A 19,269-nucleotide genomic window follows, 5' to 3' on the forward strand; every position below is an offset into this window, starting at 1 on the left:
CGAGGAATGGGGCAGCAGAGGTTGGCTGAGGCAGCCGGGGAGCTGCGTTACCTTTCCTGACGCTAGACAAAAATTGGTCCAGGAAACTTCCAGGCGCAATCCTCTCTCCTTAAGACAGAGTCAAACAAAACCGGGAAGTTGGCTGGCTTGACTTGGGGTCCGGGGATTCAGGGGTGTTTTATGGTGTGTGGTCTTTGTTTGACCATGGATGTGTAGAGCCGAGGGGCTTCCCCTTGCCCAGGGCTGGCCGTGTGTCTGGAAGCGGCTTGTCAATTCTGAAGCTCTGCTCAAGTCTAGATTCTCACCACCAGGACTGCTGCCATGTATCCCCTCCCCAATCCAAATATGCCTGCTCCGTGTCTCCTCCCCTGAGGAGGGTCGTTACAGGTAAATGGTGCAAGTGGGCGCTCCCCCCGCCACCACCCCCCAGGAGAGCACTGCACCAGCACAGAGACCTCGGAAGATACATCCTCAGAGTCCACGCAAAAAGAGCCGCTTTTGGTGGGTGCACTGGACATGTCGCAGAAGAGTGGGGGAGGGGGAGACCGACCAGCCGGGGGTCTGTGTTGATTCTTTGCCATTATATGCCACAGGGATCACAGCCCGGTGGCCGGCTTTATACTGCCGGTTCTGGAGCCCAGCTTGGAACTCGGGATTGTTCTTGTCCAGGAAGTTGCATGGAATTTATACCCGTGCCTGCAGCTGGCCATCTGCCTTTGACTGGACACTGTTCCCGGGGCCACGGGATCTATCCCAGGCATGGGGCACATGGGGAGGGGGTGCTTGCTTTGACCTTGGTCAGAGATTGTAAGAGGGACGGACGTGGAGATGAGCATGGAGATGGGGTTGGGGAGACAGAGTGAGGACCGGGATGAGGATGGGAAGGGGCACAAGTGGGGAAGGGGGTGGAGGCGGAGAGGGAGGGGGGGATGAGGATGCAGCAGGGGGAAGGAGTGCTGTACTTAGTCCAGAGACAGGAAGGGGAGGAGGAGGGGGAAAGGATGATGTGATGTGTGCATGGAAGAATCCATAAACAGCCAGGGGCTCCCAGGTATAGACAGCTCCCTGACTGCCTGCACCCAGAACCCTCCACCAGGAGACAGGAGGCGAGATGCAGAGTGACATTTCCCTGAGACGCAGAGACTGAGGAATATGTTGGTGGGGAGAGTGTGGGAAGCCGGGGCTGTCCACGCTGATATTAGCAGCTCTGCTGTGTCATCGTCCATACAACTGAAATCTGTTATTTTCTTATGAGCTTGATTAACTGTACATATTGCTAACACCTGCTCAGAAATATAACGAGGGACAGGAACACATCTCCCAATCAGGGTCTGCGTGGGCAGCTTTCGTGACGTGGGTGCAGATCTCCAGAACGGGGATGTGTGCACGCACAGATGTGTGTGTGTGTGTGTGTGTGTGCACTGGGGGGAAAGGGGGGCGTTCGTGCTCTGCAAAGAACCCTGGCCAGGATTTGGAAGTCCTGAGTGCCAGTCTAGACTCTGCCACTGACTTACAGTGTGACTGTAGGCAAATCTCTCCCTCTCTCTGGCCTCAGTTTACTTACCTGTAAAATGGAAGGTCTAGACCAGTGTTATCCAGTAGAAACATCATGCAAGCCACATTTGTAATTGTGAGTTTCCTAATCACCACATTGAGAAAGTATAAAAAGGTGAATTAAATTTAATAATATATTTATTACATCCAGTAGAGCCCAAACATAGTTTCACCATATAAAATTTCTATTGAAATTTATATTTCAATATAAAATATTAGTGATATATTTAACATTCTTTTTAAAATGGTCTTCAAAAGTCCGTGCGTATTTACCCTTACACAGAGGAACTCAAAAAAGCCACATTTCAAGTGCTCAACAGCCACATGGGGTGAGTTGACTATTATGTTGGAAGGTGTCAATCCAGGGCATCTTCTGGTCTTCTCACTAAACTGTGGGTGCCCCAAAGGCGGAGACCTTTTATTCTCTGGGCCAGTAGCAAGGAGCCTCAGGAAAGAATGTTAGTAAATAACCCTGCTACGGGGCGCCTGGGTGGCTCAGTTGGTTAAGCGACTGCCTTCGGCTCAGGTCATGATCCTGGAGTCCCGGGATCGAGTCCTGCATCGGGCTCCCTGCTCGGCAGGGAGTCTGCTTCTCCCTCTGACCCTCCTCCCTCTCCTGCTCTCTGTCTCTCATTCTCTCTCTCTCAAATAAATAAATAAAATCTTAAAAAAATAAAAATAAAAAAAAAAATAATAAAATAACCCTGCTAATAAGTGCAACTGTCATGTATTGGGTGCACTTTCAGAACACCTTTCATCCAATCATCACAAGTACCATGTAATTCCATTTTGCGGATAAGGAACTTGAGGTTCAGAGAGGTCAAACCACTCGCCCGAGGTCACACAGCCCGTAAGTGGTACAGCTGGTCCTTGAACTCTGGGTAGTCTGACGTACAGCCCACAGTTTTAACCCCTGCCCTGAACCACCTCCCGGATCATGGTGATGCAAATCACACTGCACTGCCAGGCATCTTGTAAGCATCCTGTCGTCTGCTCCTCAAAGCCATCCTATAAGGAAGGTTCTAAGGGTCTCGATGAAAGTGAGAAAGAATGAGTGACATTGAAGGTGGCCCTGCCATTTCTGAGCCTGCAGGATTCTTGCAGGGTATACTTACACCTGCACGTACACCACGAGTGGTACCAGAGTTTTATGCTACAGCTCGAATTGGCATGGTCCCTTCGTCACTGGGGTAGCCGAGGTAAGTAGAGCCCCCCACCGGAGAGCTCCCGAGGGATCTGCATGACAAGGCATCCATGAAGGCTGAGCTGTGCCAGTAAATGCGTGTTCCTGCAGCTCAGATGTGCACACTTAAGGCTAAAGGTAAATACGAGCTCCTTTCTTCTTTCCAAAGACCGAGGTGGCACAGCCTCATGTCAGAGTCGGGGCGCTCGGGTTCAAATCCTGACTCTGTGAACCGCTGGCGATTTCCTGCACCTCTTAACTTTGCCATCTGTAAAAAGGGAGTAAATAAACCCACCTCTTAGGCTGATGGGGAGGATGAAATGAATTCACCCACGCTAAGACCTTAGAACAGCTCCTGGCTCCTAAGTGTTGGCCAATCGTCGGCTCTTGCGGTGGGGCCCCAGGTGTTTGGCTGGAGTTCGAGAAAAGTTAGATTGCAGACTCTGGGACTTGTGGCTAATGGACGTGTTGCGGTGTATGTTTCCCCTCTCCGAATTCCTACCCCACTTACCATCTGTTTCCTACAATCTTACACTTAATTACAATTCTGCATCTATTGTTCTCTCATCGTTTCCCGTTCGTTCCACTTCCCTTGCCGATAGCACAGCATGGGCTGTTGCCTGAATGAATGAATGAATGGCTCATACCTGGCTTCGTTTCACTAGGACCTCAAAATAGAGTTGCCAGCGGCTGTCACCATCCCTCCCTCCAACCCCAGCCCGTGGGCTTCTCGTCACTGTGTTTCATTGCTGGGTGCCTACAGCGGGCGCCTGGGCGCCATGCCTGGCCCCGAGTAGGTGTCAGGAAATGTTTGTCGAACTTAATTAAACTTAACTAGAGTGAAAACCCCCTGCAGGAAGGAAAGACCCACGGCAATCCATTCTCTCTGCTTCCCCCGCCGCACTTGATCCAAGGCTGGATAAGCCAAAACGGACAGTCTTTCCCAAGTGAAGTTCTCAGATTCTAGCTCCTGTCCTGGCTGAACACAAGGTGGCTGGAAACATTATAGTGGGAACCGTGAGAAGAGCAGATGCCTACCCTGCGCTGAGTCCTTTCACATCTAGTACCTGGCCCATCCTTCACATACGTCTGCCCAGTTTGACTCCCGTTTAGCAAATTGGGGAACTGAGGCTCACGGTTTTGGTAACTTGCCCAAGGACATATAGGTGTGGTGACGTGGCTGGGATTTGGACCCAGGAGTTCCCGATGGCTCTGTCTGTGTCCTTTCCAACACCCCCCGGTGCCCAGGAGCTCTGGCTTTGTCGCATCAGCCAGGGGTGGTGGGTGAGCAGAACAGAGTGAGCCGGTGGGAGGCGGGACCAGCCCAAATAAGCCAACTTCCAGAAAGAAAGGAAAGAAGCAGCTCTTGGCCCCAAATGTCTCTCAAAGTCATCTACTCTCTCTACTGTCCTCATCTTGCTCTAAATGGCCAGCCTGTCTATCCTGAGTCACCCTCTGTGTTTTCAGTCTCCAAAATGCAACTCAGATTGTGTCGCTGCTCTTGCCTAAAATCCTTCAATGGCTCCCCACTCCTCTCAGGACAAAGGAGAAAACTCATAACCAGCGGTGTGCTGGGAAACCCCCGCCCTGGGAGCTGGGGCAGAAGAAGGAAACACACAGAAAGCCCTGATTTGTAGTGGCGGCCAATTTCTGTGGTGTAAAGACGCCTGCTGTGGCCGATTTCAGGCTACCAGCCGCCCATCAACTGCTTGACAGCAGTCCTAAAAAGGGCGCATTTGGGTCTCATGAGCTGGTAGGACCTGGCCCCAGCATACCACTGCAAGCGCTAACCGACCATCAGCTGCTCTGTTCCACATCCTGCATATCACCCAGCCCCCCTTGGGCACCACATCATCCCATCCCCAGCTCCTTGCGCACCCCCCCAGCCGCCCGCTGCCCCGGCCTGCCTCCCACCATCCCCTGCCCTGGGCCGACGTGCGGCAGACCTTTGCACGTGCGGTTCCCTCCACCTGCCGCACTTGTCCTCCAGCTGCTCTTTGCTTCCTCAGGTCACAGCGTCACTTCCTCAGGCTTAGGTCGTCGGTGAACTCTTCCCAAATCTTTCATTAAACCTCTGTCTTGCTGTGCTTCCCTCTTGGGTAGCTCCCCCAACCTCCATCGAAGTGCTGGCCGCGGACATGCCAGCCCCCTTCAGCCGCTACCAAGCCCAGAACTTCACGCTGGTCTGCATCGTGTCCGGCGGGAAACCAGCGCCCATGGTGAGTACCCCTGGAGTGCCCAGTTCCTCCTCAGCCCCTGCCGGAGCACCCTTCTCGGCGGCTGGTCCAGCTGGAGGTGGCACCACGGCACCCACTTTGCAGAATAAAGGAGAGAGGGTGTGGTCTCCATAAGTTAGCTCTGCACCATCCGCCCTGGTCTGAACCCGTCCACTCATCTGACCGCCCCCCCCAGGTGTCCATGTGTCTGCCTTGCTCCCAAGATCCCAGCACAGACAGCCCCATTTCTTCTGGGCCCTCGAGTCCCAGAACTGCACAGTGGGTCTTTAGGGGAGCTCGGCATCGAGCACACTCCTGCCCCAGTTATTGAGCAGGATGGAGACTAATGAGACCCGGAGAGGGGAAAGGGCATGTCCAGAGTCACCCAGTGTTCTTGACAGACATGAGCCTCAAGTTCATAGCCTCCAGCTCCAAGTCCACTGTGGAGGGAGGCAGGGGGAAGGACAGAAGGAAGAGAAGAGAAAGAATGGGCCAACTCCGTATTAGACTCAACCTAACTGCTTCGAGGTCTGTCAGCCCAGCGCACAAGTTATCGTCATGGCCACTTTGAGGGGTGGGGACACTAAGCTGGAGAACTGGGTTCTAGCCCCTGCTCTGCCACATGCACTGAATGATCTTGAGCGGAAAGATTCTCCTCTGCTCCTCAGGTTCTGCAAGGAGGTTTAGGGAGTGGACAATATTAAAATTTTCAACTTTAAAGAAATTTATTTATTTGAGAGAGAGAGAGAGACAGCAAGAGAGAGTGCACGAGTTGGGGGGGTCGGGCAGGGCAAAGGGAGAGGAGGGAGAGAGAATCCCAAGCAGACTCCCTGCTAAGCTCAAAGCCCTACACAGATCTTGATCTCAAGACTCTGAGATCTTGACCTGAGCCGAAACCAAGAGTCTGATGCTCAATGGACTGAGCCACCCAGGTGCCCCCAAATTTTGAGCTTTTTTAGAAGCAACAGGACCGGTTTGGTCTCAATGAAACACGTGAAGCCTCATGTATAAAACATTTAAAAGTGAAGAAAGGGCAAGTTGCCCTTATTGACCCCTGAAGCACCTGTGTGGAACCCTTAGGGTTCCCTGAATCCATATTGGGAACCCATGGGCTACATGCTCTCAGGCCTCCTTCAAGAGAATTGATAAAACTCTTGCACCTGTGAGTTTCATACATCACTAGGATTAGTGAGGGACGGGCTGGAGTGGAGGATGGGTAGGGTGAGAGTTCAAGGTGGGGAGATGAGACATTCTAGACCCCGATCTGTCTCACAGGCAGGATGCAGTGGGGTGACCTGGGGACCCAGGCCAACTTCACCCCAGAACATAGGCCCAGATAGACCCAGCATCTCAGGGCAGGGCAGTAAACAGGTGCAGAGAGACCCAATACACAGAAACAGGCAGGTGGACCCAGGCACGGGTGGGGCAGTAGGCAGGGGTGCAGAGACAAGCCTGTGGTGAGGCCCACCTCCCTCCACCTTGTAGTTCCAAGGAGACAGATAAAAAGGCAATTTCAAACCCAGTGATTGGTGAGAGCAGGATATGGCCCCCGAGTTTCCCCCTTTGGAACCCAAAAGAGGTCTGGCCTCCCTATAATCAGACAAGCTGGTCTTTTTCTCCAAAGAACAATTTCTTTTCCAGAGGGCACAAAGAAAAACTCCTTACAGCCCTGGGGCTATGGGAAGACTCCCCACCCCCTGCCTCTCCCTGCTCCTGCCATTTAAGATATGGCAATAAAATACTCAATTTCATATATCTATGTGGTTGAATATAGATATAGATGTAAATGACATCTCTCTCTACACACACACACACACACACACACACACAAGATCCTTCATTCCCCACATTCCAGGCATCTTACATTTTCCTGGGACGTCAGAACTTAAAAGAATTCTTTGGTATAAATTACAAACCTGCTTTTGAAGCACTTTTCAAAGAAAGAAAGAAAGAAAGAAAATTCCAAAACAGGTTGTTATGTGCATATGAGATTCTTCGTTGGAGCTATAAACGCTGACAGATTCTCCCTGTCCCACATTTCAACCCCCTTCCTCCTCTCCCACCCCCACCTCTCCCTCCGCCTTGCCCACAGCCCCCCTCCCTCCCCCTCCCCCAGCTCCCCTCCCTCCTCCTCAGCATCGTCCTCCCTCCCCTCGCCTGCACCAGCATCCTCAGAAAGCTGCTTCCTGCCCTCCTTCTCTCCCTGCCTCCCATCGATTTATTTATCTGATTTATTAAAAATGCACCCAATCCCCACAGGCCTCTGGGTGCATGTACCAAAATAAAAAGACACCAAATTAAATTAAATACCGCCTCTCAGAACTTGAATTCCCCGTTAGCAGAGAAAGCGAGCAGACGCGTGTGTTCTCGCCTCATCCCTGCACCTCGCTCCCTCCCACACACGCACCTGTTTACTTCCTTCCGGTCCCGCAAACCTCCAAAACGCTCCCACACGGAGATCCTTTCCTCTTCATTCTTCTTCCGAAGGCTCACTTACTCTCCGGTGCCAGCCCCCCTCCTCCCTCTTCCATGGGCCATCCCAGGTGGGCTGCTGCGGGTCCCTGTTTCAGGACACTGGGTCACTTAAGCATCCAACAGGCCCGACCCAGGAGTAGGTGCTCTTATTCCCCTTTACAAGCAAGGAAACGGGCTCAGAGAGGCTCACCTGCCGGTAAAGACGGAGACAGGCTCAGCCTCTACCGCCAGTGGCTAGGTGTCCCCGTGGACCTGAGCTGCCTTCGTGCTGGGGGTGCTGGAGGGAAAGGAAGGAGAGGAAGTCCCCCCGGAAGGAGGAGGAGGCCCTGGAAGACGTGGCATTCTGTGGCCGGTTCCTCTGAGATGCCATGCGGAGGGCCAGGTCATTCCCACAAAATCTCTCCCACATCCTCCTTGCAATTTCAGGTTTATTTTAAACGCGATGGGGAACCCATCGAAGCAGTGCCCCTGTCCGGGCCTCCGGCTGCAAGCTCTGGCCCCCTCCAGGACAGCAGGCCCTTCCGCAGCCTCCTGCACCGTGACCTGGATGACACCAAGATGCAGAGGTCGCTGTCCCTGCTGGACGCCGAGAACCGGGGTGGGCGACCCTACACAGAACGCCCTGCCCGTAGCCTGACCCCGGACCCCAGCATCCTCTTCCAGCCCACCACTGAGAACGTCCCAGAGACGGTGGTGAGCCGCGAGTTCCCACGCTGGGTCCACAGCAACGAGCCCATCTACTTCCTGCGCCACAGCCACGTCCCGGGCAGTGACGGCACCGTGGAGGTGCGTGCCCTGCTCACCTGGGCGCTCAACCCGCAGATCGACAATGAGGCCCTCTTCAGCTGTGAGGTCAAGCACCCCGCGCTGTCGATGCCCATGCAGACAGAGGTCACGCTGGGTAAGACGTGGTGGGTGCCGTGCTGCAGGCCCCCCCTGCGGAGCTGGGTGGCGGGGAGCCTGGGCGTGGGGTCCTTGGCTTGCTGGCCACCACGGACGTGGGAAGGAGATGGAGCAAACGGGCATCAGGCACTGAGATCAGAGCTGGGGTTCTTAAGATTTTTTATTTATTTATTTGCGAGAACATGAGTGAGAGAGATCACAGAGGGAGAGGGAGAAGCAGGCTCCCCGCTGAGCAGGGAGCCCATCATGGGGCTGGATCCCAGGACCCCGGGATCGTGACCTGAGCTGAAGGCAGACGCTTAACCGACGGAGCCACCCAGGCGCCCCCAGAGCTGAGGTTCTTTAGAAGGTTTGCTGAGCTGGATCGGGGAACATGTGGGGTTAAGGGGAAGTCAGGGGAGTTTGCTGGACAGGGTCAGGAACGCAAGAGGTCGGGGGAATTTGGTCAGTCGGGATCAAGAATATGGAGAGTCAGAGAAGTTTGCTGAACCAGTAATTGCTCAAGGTAAGCAGACAAGGGTTCAGAGGTGGACAGTATGGCCCTGGAGTCTTGCTCTTAGCCTCTCACTGTGCCTCCTCATGAATCCACTGTCATGGGCCACTGCCCCCTGAGCACTGTTCACTTTTCATTCCATAGAGACTTCACAAGCAGCCCCCACAGCCAGGCCTGGTGCTCTGTGCTGGGACCTTGTCAACACAGAGCCCGCCCCCACCGCTCTCTCTGGACCCTCTGTGCTTCCCACTGTTCTTTCTCAAATTTGAACCGCCCCGTCCTCAAGACACAATCTGCTCCGGACTGGGAGGCAGAGAAGCCTCAACCTTCATTGGGCTGCTTTTCCCCAGGAAAGCCATCCCCTGCCCCTCTTGCCTAAGCGGTGGCTTCCCTGGATGGTGCCCTGCCCCACTCCCACTGAGAGCGAGAAAGACCAGACAAGGACTTCAGAGCAGCTAGAGGGGTGAGCTTCCAGTTCACATCTCAGACCTCAGTGACGGTGAGGAGGGGGTGCTGCCGCGGGCCTTCCCCACCCCCTTCCCACCTGCACCCTAAACCAGATTAAAGCACTCACCTGCCCTGTCCTTGATCCCAGACTGTTCCCTTGACAGGAGCCATGTTGGCGGGCATCTCACCTTCCATCATCAGAGCAAGGGCAAGGCCCCCTGACAGGCAATGGGCATGCACGGGCATGTGTGTGCACCCCAGGGAAGTGGGGAGTGGGGGACACAGCAGGGCCACCAAGGTGCAGGGGCCAAATTGGGTGGATGAGTAGAGCCCCTAGGGCTGGCTTCCCATCCACCCTTGGCTGCTGTCTGTTGGTGTGACCTCAGGCCTCAGGTCCCTGAACATCAGTTTTCTGACCTGTTGAATGGCGTGAATAATTGCGACCTCACAAATGCCAGGAGCCAGGCTCTATGCAAGATGATTTCCTCACAAGCTTTCTTTGCCCCTGTGCAGTGAGCCTCTGGGACAGTGAGAGATGCTGTCCTCATTCCAATGTCATAAGTGAGGGGAGCCAGCCTTGGAGTACCTCCCCTTAGGTCACCCGGCCAGGTCTGACCCCAGGCTCACATTCTTCACCACTGTAATCTACTGCCCACCTGCTGGGCCTGTGGTGAGGCCACTCAGAGCCGGTAGGTGTAATCTGTGGAGAGAGCTATGAACCAGAGGGTCCCGAGGGAGTGGAGGGGCCCCTGCACTCTGGCCTTGGCAGGGAGACTGTGGGAGGGGCGGGGTGACAACCTCGGGGCACAGAATCCAACCATGTGGACTCTCTCCATGTGGGTCTATTTCTGGACTCTATCAGGCCAACAAAGACCAGAGCATGCCTCTCTCTGATCCGTGCTATTCCCTCTGCCGGGATGTGCCACTCCCCACAAGGAGACTATGCCCGGTGCAAGCTCATCCCTCTAAGAGCCAAACAGTGTTTGCCTATGGAGGATGGAAGGAGGTCCCACGGATGGATGGATGGTGGCAACTACATTCTTCCTATCGATGGAGCCAGAACCCTTGGAGTCACCCACTTCTCCCGCTCTTTTCTCATACCCCACCTCCAACCCAACGTTAAGCCCTGGCAGCCCCACCTCAGAACCTGTCCCACATCTGCCACTTCTCACGGTTTCCTCTCCGACCACCCAATCCAAGCACCATCAGTCCCAATCTGGATTCTTACGGTAGCCCCCCAGCCTGGTCTTTCTGCTCCCACTCTTGTCCTTTTCTGTTCTTTGTCCTGATTGGTCTACTTAAAGTATAAATCAGATCATGACACAGATACACACCCACCCCAGACCCTCCAATGGCAGACAAATAGATTGATAGAACAGAATAGAGTCCAGAGATAGACCCACATAGAGAGAGTCCATTGGTTTTTGATGAAGGCCCCTGGGCTGTTGGATGGGGAAAGAGAAGTCTTTTTTAACAGACAGCTCTGAACAACTGGAGATACTTAAGGACAAAATGACTCCAGTCCCCTACCTCGCATACACATAAGAGTTAGTTTGAGATCACAGGCGTAAATGTGAAACCCAACAACATAATGCTTTTAAAGCAAAACATGGGAATATAGCTTTGTGACGTTGAGGTAGGCCAGGATTTCTTTAAAAGGTCACAAAAGGCACCAAATGAAAAACTGAAAATGGGTAAATTAGCCTGAATCAAAATTCAGAGCCTCTGCTCATAAAAAGGCACCTTTAGGAACATGAAGAGGCAAACTGCAGACTGAGAGAAAATACTCTCAAGACAGGTATATGACAAAGGACTTGTATCCAGAATATATAAAGAACTACTACAGATCAGTAATGACAAGACAGCTCAATTTAAAAAAAAGAACACATAGAGAGGACCAATAAGCATTTTAAAGGTGCATAATATCATTAGTCACCAGGAAAATGAAGACTAAAGCCTCAGCGAGATACGCCATTTCATAGCGACTAGAATGGCTAGCATTGGAAAAACTGGTGATACCAAACGCCGACAAGGACGCAGAACAGTCAGAACCCTCACGCATTGCTGCTGAGAATATAAAACAGTACCACTACGGTGGACTCTTAGCAGTTGCTTACCAAGATAAAAACACCCCTACTTTATGACCCAGTAGTTTCACTCCCAAGTGTTTACCCAAGAGAAATGGAAACGTATGTCCACAAAGATTTGGACGTGAATGTTCGTAGCCACTTTATTCATCACAACAGCAACCATAAAAACTAGAAGTAAACCAAATGTCCATAATTAGGAAGATGGGTGAACAAATTTGTGGTATATTTGTACCAGGAACTACTTCTCATCAATACAATTGAACTCCTGTTATATGTAACAATGGGGACAGAGCTCAAACACATTATCCCAAGCGAAACAAGCCAGACAGCAGAGTACATACGGCATGATTCCATTTATGTAATAAACTTCTAGAACATAAAATCTCTGGTGCTAGAAGCCAGAACAGTATTTGCCTATGGAGGATGGAAGGAGGCATAAAGGAACCTTCTGGCGGGATGGGAATGTTCTAGAGTTTGGGATGGTGGTTACATAGGTGTTCACATCAAGATTCGTCACGTTGTGTTCTTAAAAAGAGTGCATTTCCGGGCACCTGGGTGGCTCAGTTGGTTAAGCGACTGCCTTCAGCTCAGGTCATGATCCTGGAGTCCCAGGATCGAGTCCCGCATCGGACTCCCTGCTCGGCAGGGAGTCTGCTTCTCCCTCTGACCCTCCCCCCTCTCATGCTCTCTCTCTCTCATTCTCTCTCTCAAATAAATAAATAAAATCTTTAAAAAAAGAGTGTATTTCCCTGTAAGACTGCCATTATATTTAAAACCAAATCTCAGCGGTGTTCACCCATCGCTCCCCTCTGCTCCATCTCTTCCAGCCACGGAGTCCTCTTCACTCTTCTGTGAATATGCCCAGCTCGGGCCCACCTCTGTGACTTTGCATTGGCGTTCTTTTCTGCCTAGAATAATCAAGCCCTCTTGCTCAGGTCTTTCCTTGAACACCCTATCTCAAACAGCCTCTTCCTCCTGACCCCAACAACTCCTTGCCTTGCTTTATTTTCTGGTATTACATTTATCTCAACCTACAGGTGTATTATGTGTTTCTTTATTCCCTGGATCCCCCACTGGAATTTAAAGTCCGTGTGGGCAGGTTCTCCACCTGCCTTGTTCACATGGTGCAAGGCTCAGAACAATCCCTAACATGTTACTTAGTAAGCACCTGCTTAATAATTAATTCATACTTTTCTGGGTTGTTGTGAAGATTAAATAAGGCAAATATGTATAAAGTACTTAGCATAGTGACAGACAGAGTAAGTACTCAGTAAATATAAGCTATTGTTATTATTCATCATTGTATCCCCTACATTGCCCTGCATAGTAATTGACACAGATTAGGTGTACAATAAAGAACTACATGTATAGAGCAGATGAATGAATGGGTGGGTGAGTGGAATGGTTGGTCTATGGGTAGGTTTGTGATGGATGGATGGATAGATGGATGGATGGAAGGAAAATGGTTAGATGGGTGAGTGAATGAGTGATATGATGAAATGATGAATGGATGAGAGGGTGGGTGGATGGATAGATGGATGATGAATGGATGGATGGGTGGTTAGGTAGGTGGATGGGTAGATGGATAGATGGATAATGAATGGATGGATGGGTGTATGGATGAGTGGGTAGATTGATGGATGGATGGATAAGTGGATGGGTGAATAGATGGATGATGGATGGTTGCGTGAGTGGGTGGGTGGATGGATGGATGGATGAGTCAGTGGGTGGGTGAATGGGTGGATAGATAGATGAGTGGGTGGGTGGATGGATGGGTGAGTGGGTGGGTGGATGGATGGATGGATGAGTGGGTGGGTGGGTGAATGGATGGATGGATGGGTAAGTGGATGGATGGATGAGTGGGTGGGTGGATGGATGGATGGGTGAGTGGATGGATGGATGGATGATGGATGGATGGATGGATGGATGGATGGATGAGTGGATGGATGGATGAGTGGGTGGATGGATGGATGGATGAGTGGGTGGGTGGATGGATGAATGGATGGATGGGTGGGTGGATGGATGATGGATGGATGAGTGGGTGGTGAATGGATCGATGAATAGATGGATGGAGGAGTGGGTGGGTGGATGGATGGATGGTGAGTGGATGCATGGATTAGTGGATGGATGGATGGGTGAGTGCGTGGGTGGATGGATGGATGGATGGATGGTGAGTGGATGCATGGATTAGTGGATGAATGGATGGGTGAATGGATGGATGGATGGATGGATGGATGGATGGATGAGTGGATGCATGTATGGATGGATGGATGGATGGATGGATCAATGGGTGGGTGGATGGATGGATGGATGGATGGATGGATTGGATGGATCAGTGGGTGGGTGAGTGGGTGGATGGATGGGTAAGTGGATGGATGGATGAGTGGGTGGGTGGATGAATGGATGGATGGATGGATGAGTCAGTGGGTGGGTGAATGGATGGATGGATGTGTAAGTGGATGGATGGATGAGTGGGTGGGTGGATGAATGGATGGATGGATGTTTTAGTGAACACCCAGAATTCCTGGAAAAGCCTAGAGGGACTTTTCCATGAGATTTCACAAGGCTGTTCTTGCAGCAGAATGCTCAGGAGAGGTAAGGAGGGCAACTTATATAATCAGGATCTTTTGCACTCCCCTGGGCAGATGCACACTACTTTACATTTCATATTATAGCCTCCTATCTGTCCCCCATTATTATTTTCAGAGCAACTCCTCAAATAGTATAGTAGCCTATTCTCCCCACTTATAGGTAAGGAGACTGAGGCCCAACAATTTGAATTGACACATCCAAGTCAGGTCATCAGAGAGCAGAAGACCAGGCCCCAACCCTGGGTCTCTGGAACCCTCACTCTTTCTGTGTATCCAGGGGTGGAGAGCAGGAAAAGTCCAGGGGCTGAGAACATTCCTTTTGGTCACTCTCAGTGCTGTGTTTCAGGAGCAGGCAAGGAAGGGGGCAGGATTCAGCTGCCAGGAGCTTCTGGTGGCTCTCAGGGTGGGGGTGGGAGTGGGGAGGGTGACAGCAGTGGGCCTGGCTTGTGGAAGCAACATTTGCTAGGCAGTGAGGGGGCATGCGGAGGCCTACCTGCTGCAAAGGTGCTGGTAGGTCAACAGCTGCCAGGATGGAGCTCAGAGTGAGGGCGGAGCAGAACCCCCTCCTGTCCCCCACTGTCCTTCGGGTCAGCGCCACATAGGAGTCCTTGGGAACAGGAAGCTCAGAAAGCCAGGGAGGGAGTCTGGCTGCCCAAGTGGAAGACAGCTTTCCGCCCTCCCCTTCTTCCCCAGCGCCCCCAGCCTCCAGGCCTCCCTCTGAAGACCTATGTGCCACCAAGCCCTGCTCCTGCCACCTGCTTGCCTGTGGCGAGGCCACACCTCTGGCAAGCCACGACCCTCCTGAGGGCCGGGTTTATGGCCGCAGAATGGGTTTCGTGGTACCCGGCCTCATAAGCACCAGGGTGGGTGAGTAGGGCTAAAATGGGGCCTCATGCATGTTAGGCTCCCTCTCCCCTCAGTCACTAGGCCCAGGCCTCGGCCTGAAGGATCAGGTGGGGTCTCTGGCACACAGGGCAGTGAGCAATCTGACCTGGACAGGAAAGGGGGTCACACTTCTCTGGCGGGGTGCCCTTGGGCACCTTCTGCTGGCTGCAGCAGGATAGTGCCATCCCAGCGGGACACAAAGAGCGGACAAAATAACCCAGGGCCACCCTCCCCTATGCAGGGCTCCCACCTGCAAACCGGCTTCACAGCCTTGAGGGTTAATAAAGAAGGGGAGGAAGCTTCTTGACCACCGCCCCACACCTTGCCAGGCCTTGGCTTCCTTACAGGGACAATCCAGAAGGTTGGGAAGTTACACGAGGTGAAGCACAAGGCCGGGCGCGCAGTAGGCTCTTGGTAAATGTTAGCCCTCCAGCCCGCCGCCTCCCTAACAGCCAGCATAGCAGGGTGGGCAGGAGCTGCTCACATTGTTGCCATTGTGTACCTGCGGAGAGCAGGGGAAGTGACAGGCCCAAGGGCACGTGCACTAGGCCAGAATCTGCCCTGGGCGGCCTGGGTCAGGGCTCCTTTTCCCACCCCCCTCCCCCGCTGGCGGAGGCGGCCGCCGAAGCCTTCCCCACACTCCCCCTCTTCCCACCCATGCTGCCCACAGCCCCATGTGGCACTTCAGACGCGTGGCTCATGGTTTAATTAATAGTCCTTTAGTTTCGTTCTCAGAGAATGAACTTGGCAGGGCCTGGGAGACCACCCACATCTGCTGGCTCTCTGATTTCTGCTGGGAGAGCCGAGTTGGAAGGAGAGGCTAGGGAGGAGGCAAGGCCGGGTGGGGGTGATCCCTGCATACAATACTCTCTGACCTGGCTTTCCTCTCCTTACAGTTGCCCCCAAAGGACCCAAAATCATGATGACGCCCAGCAGAGCCCGGGTCGGGGACACAGTGAGGATTCTGGTCCATGGATTTCAGGTCGGCCTCTCCCTGATCATCTGGAAGGGTGATGGGAGGTGGGAGGGGCACCGGTGGGCACGTCATCCCAGGCAGCACGTGCTTGACCTCCAGCTCAGCCAGCGGGCCTCGGTGTCCTGGTCTGTGGGGCAGAATTGGCTTTGACGAGGAGTGGCAAGACTTGCACGTATGTTTGCTGACCCATCCAAAACTCACAGCAGAAATAGCTCATGGACCTTGACGTCCTGTCAAGTCCTAGAGTCCTTCTCGTCCTGGGGTTCCAGGCAGCCATTCCCAACCCCTCGATGGCCTTGCGCTTCCAGAGGCCTCTGGCCCCTTCCTGTTCCTCCTGTGACCCGACCCCCCCGCCCTGACCCACACAGAATGAAGTCTTCCCGGAGCCCATGTTCACATGGACACGGGTCGGAAGCCGCCTCCTGGATGGCAGCACCGAGTTTGATGGGAAGGAGCTGGTGTTGGAGCGGGTTCCCGCCGAGCTCAACGGCTCCATGTACCGCTGCACGGCCCAGAACCCCCTGGGTACCACCGACACACACACCCGGCTCATCGTATTTGGTACGCCGCCCCGACTGGGGACCGGAAGGACGACCAGGCGCAGCCCTGGCGGGAGCTGTCCCACAGAGGAGGGAGCATCAAGGGCCCGGGTCCCCTACATTTGCCCTGAGAGGATGCCTTACACGAAATACTAGAGTTCAGTGCTGAAAACCAGAGAGTTCTGGGGTCAAATCCCAGAGCCAGCACTTCCTAGCTGGGCAACCATGGGCAGGCACTTAACCTCCCTCAGTTTCTGCATCTGTAAAATGGGGCTGACACTACCCCCCCCCACACACACAGAGGCTTTCAGCTGTAGTGATACCACATGGCAGGTGCTGGGTACAGGGGAGCTCCTTTCCTGAGTTCTGAATGCCGCCCCCATCTGGTTCTCTTTCTATTCTTCCCAACAGAAAACCCAAATATTGCAAGAGGAACAGAGGACTCCAATGGTAAGTCCTCCCTCTCAGAGCTGCTTGCTTAAAATCAAGTGATTTGCAAGGCTCCAGGATGTCCTGGTCCCCCCAGCCACCCCTTTGTATACCCTTGCCTTTCCCTCGAGCCTCAGGCAGGCGAATGTCCTCTAGTTCAGCAGTCTGGGTCAAAGGTGGTGAGGAGTGGGTGCTGAGGCAATAAATGGGGGACTCAGCACCCCAAACCAGCCAGTGGGGATTTCCAGGGACCTAGTGTGCCCCCTCCCCTGCCCCACCACCACTATCCACAATGACTCTAGCTCTCTTGGCTCAGAGAACTTAGTGCCCTGGCCCCAAGAGGATGTGTCCAGCATTGACCTTAGAGTTGTGCCCCCCTGGGCTCTTGACCACTCCATAGAGCATCGGGGAGAATAGTCAGGTGCCTTGGCTGGAGACATTGATTCTGTCCTTCCTGAGCTGCCATCCAACCTGAGCACCACCCCCACGGCACCCAGACACTGCTCCCCAGCCCACCAGCTCTCCCCTCCTCACAGTGAGCCAATCACACATTTCACAACGGAGGCCCCCACACCTGGTCCCCACTGGATGATCCCATGGCCACCAGGCTCAGCCCAGCAGCCCTGGGACAGGGAAAGGGTCACACCAAGTTTGGTGGGACAGGTGGCAGAGCTGGGATTTGAACCCAGCACATCCTGTTGCTGAATCCAGACTTTGCGGGGGCGGGGGTGCCCTTTGAAGCTCTGCCACTCGGGGATCCGCACCCTGCCGCACCCATCAGGGTCAGCGGCCCCGACCCTGACCCTGACCCTGCCACCCGGCACAGGTTCTGCTTCTGGCCCTCCTGGCGTCCGGCTCACCTTGGTGCTCGCCCTGACAGTGGTCCTGGAGCTGACGTGAAGGCTCGGCCCCTGCTCCCACCGCTCCGCCCAGCACTGACATCTCTGCGATCGGTTTTCATTTCTTTTCTAAACTATTTCCAGTCTGTTCTTAGTCTCTTTCTGTCTGTGTCCTGGCTTCTTCAGTCAGTTTAATTAAAACAGAACAATTTTCCCCACCTTCGTCTGGGGCTCTGAATTCTTCATTTATTCTATAGCAGCAGCTGGTACCCCGCTGGTGCCCAGTGTCAGGACGGGCGCTGGGGAGGGGGTGGTGGCAGAGATGGAAGACGTGCTCCTCCCAGGAAGGGGAGCGGAGCTGCACCTCATTGCCTCACCCCAATCCTAGCTACCAGATATGGGAAGTGGCCGGACTCTCTCAGGAAATCTGAGACTCCTCAGGGCCAAGTGTAATAGCCAGCAGTTACCACAATAGTGTGGCAAAACAAACCAACCCAAACCTCAGTGGCATGTAACAACACACATTTATGACTATGTTCATGCTCAGGATGAAGCTGTTCCACTGATCTCGTTGGCATGTGGCAGGTGCTGAACAGCTATTGAGTGAGTGAGCGAGTGAGTGAGCGAGTGAGTGAATGAGTGAGTGAATGAATGAATGAATGAATGGATCAGCACCTCTCAAAGGCCTGCTATGGGCCAGGCCCTGTGCTGGGCGTCCCGGCTGCAGAGATGAGCAAGATGTGCTATTACCCTGAAGGAGCTCATGGTCCAGTGGGGGGAAAACATTTACCCAACTAGCCAAGGTAAGTCAGTGTGATGAGCGTTTGGCACCTCCCTAGGGCTCTGGAGCACTGAGTTGGGAGAAATTCATTCTGCTGGGGTAGGAGAGGTGGGTCAGAGGAAACCAAAGAGAACAGATGTCAGATGAACAGATGCCAGAAGCAAAAAGAGAGGTTGGCCAGGCAGGGAATGGAGGAGAATATTCTAGACAGAGGGAATGGAATGAGCAAAAGCTTAGAGGTAGGACAATTTACTATGTACTGTGGGGAAAGACGAGTAGTTATATCAGTGCTTCCCAAAGTACATTACTTCATTCAACCAATATTTATGAAGCAGGTGCCATGGGCCAAGGAGCGTGGTGAATGCTGCAGGTTAATTAGGAACACTGTCGTGTGGCCCTTGTGGCAGTTATCAACTGCCACAATGCTGCTGCGTAACAAACATCCCCAACCATCGACAATGACAGCTGTTTATTATTTTCGTTATGCAGCTGATCTGAGCCAGGTTGAGCTGATTGATTGAGGCTGGGCTCCCTTTTGCATCTGCAGTCAGCTGGGGGCTGCCTGGGCTAGGGTCACTTTCTCTGGGATGACTCAGCTCTGCCCCCATATCATCCATCATCCTCCAGCAGGCCAGCCCATGGGAAGCAGAGGAGCGAGAGAGAGAGCTGAAGCACACAGGCCTCTTGTGGTCCAGGGGAACCTGCACTCCTGTCCCTTCTATTGGATTTTGTTCACCAGTGCAAGTCATAAGGCCAGCCCCGCTTTAAGGGGTAGAGAAATAGAGTGGACTTGATTTTATTTAGTTAGTTATTTAGAAAGAGAGAGTGCACATGCAGGCGGAGGGGTAGAGGGAGAGAATCTCAAGCA

At 53.2% G+C, this 19,269-nt stretch overlaps 1 protein-coding gene across 1 annotated transcript in view; it reads left to right on the top strand.

Moving 5' to 3' along the window:
• IGSF21 (immunoglobin superfamily member 21) overlaps nt 1-17,831 on the top strand; it is a 228,595-nt gene extending 210,764 nt beyond the window's left edge. The window contains exons 5-10 of the mRNA XM_081817170.1: nt 4,841-4,956; nt 7,855-8,329; nt 15,734-15,819; nt 16,182-16,374; nt 16,764-16,802; nt 17,608-17,831. Coding sequence (XP_081673296.1) covers nt 4,841-4,956; nt 7,855-8,329; nt 15,734-15,819; nt 16,182-16,374; nt 16,764-16,802; nt 17,608-17,681 — 983 coding nt within the window. The 3' untranslated portion in view covers nt 17,682-17,831. The remainder of the gene's footprint in view (nt 1-4,840; nt 4,957-7,854; nt 8,330-15,733; nt 15,820-16,181; nt 16,375-16,763; nt 16,803-17,607) is intronic.
• The last annotated feature ends 1,438 nt before the right edge of the window (nt 17,832-19,269 follow it).

This window comes from Leptonychotes weddellii, chromosome 4 (assembly GCF_054177405.1).
Source record: "Leptonychotes weddellii isolate Sample4059 chromosome 4, ASM5417740v2, whole genome shotgun sequence".
NCBI lineage: Eukaryota > Metazoa > Chordata > Mammalia > Carnivora > Phocidae > Leptonychotes > Leptonychotes weddellii.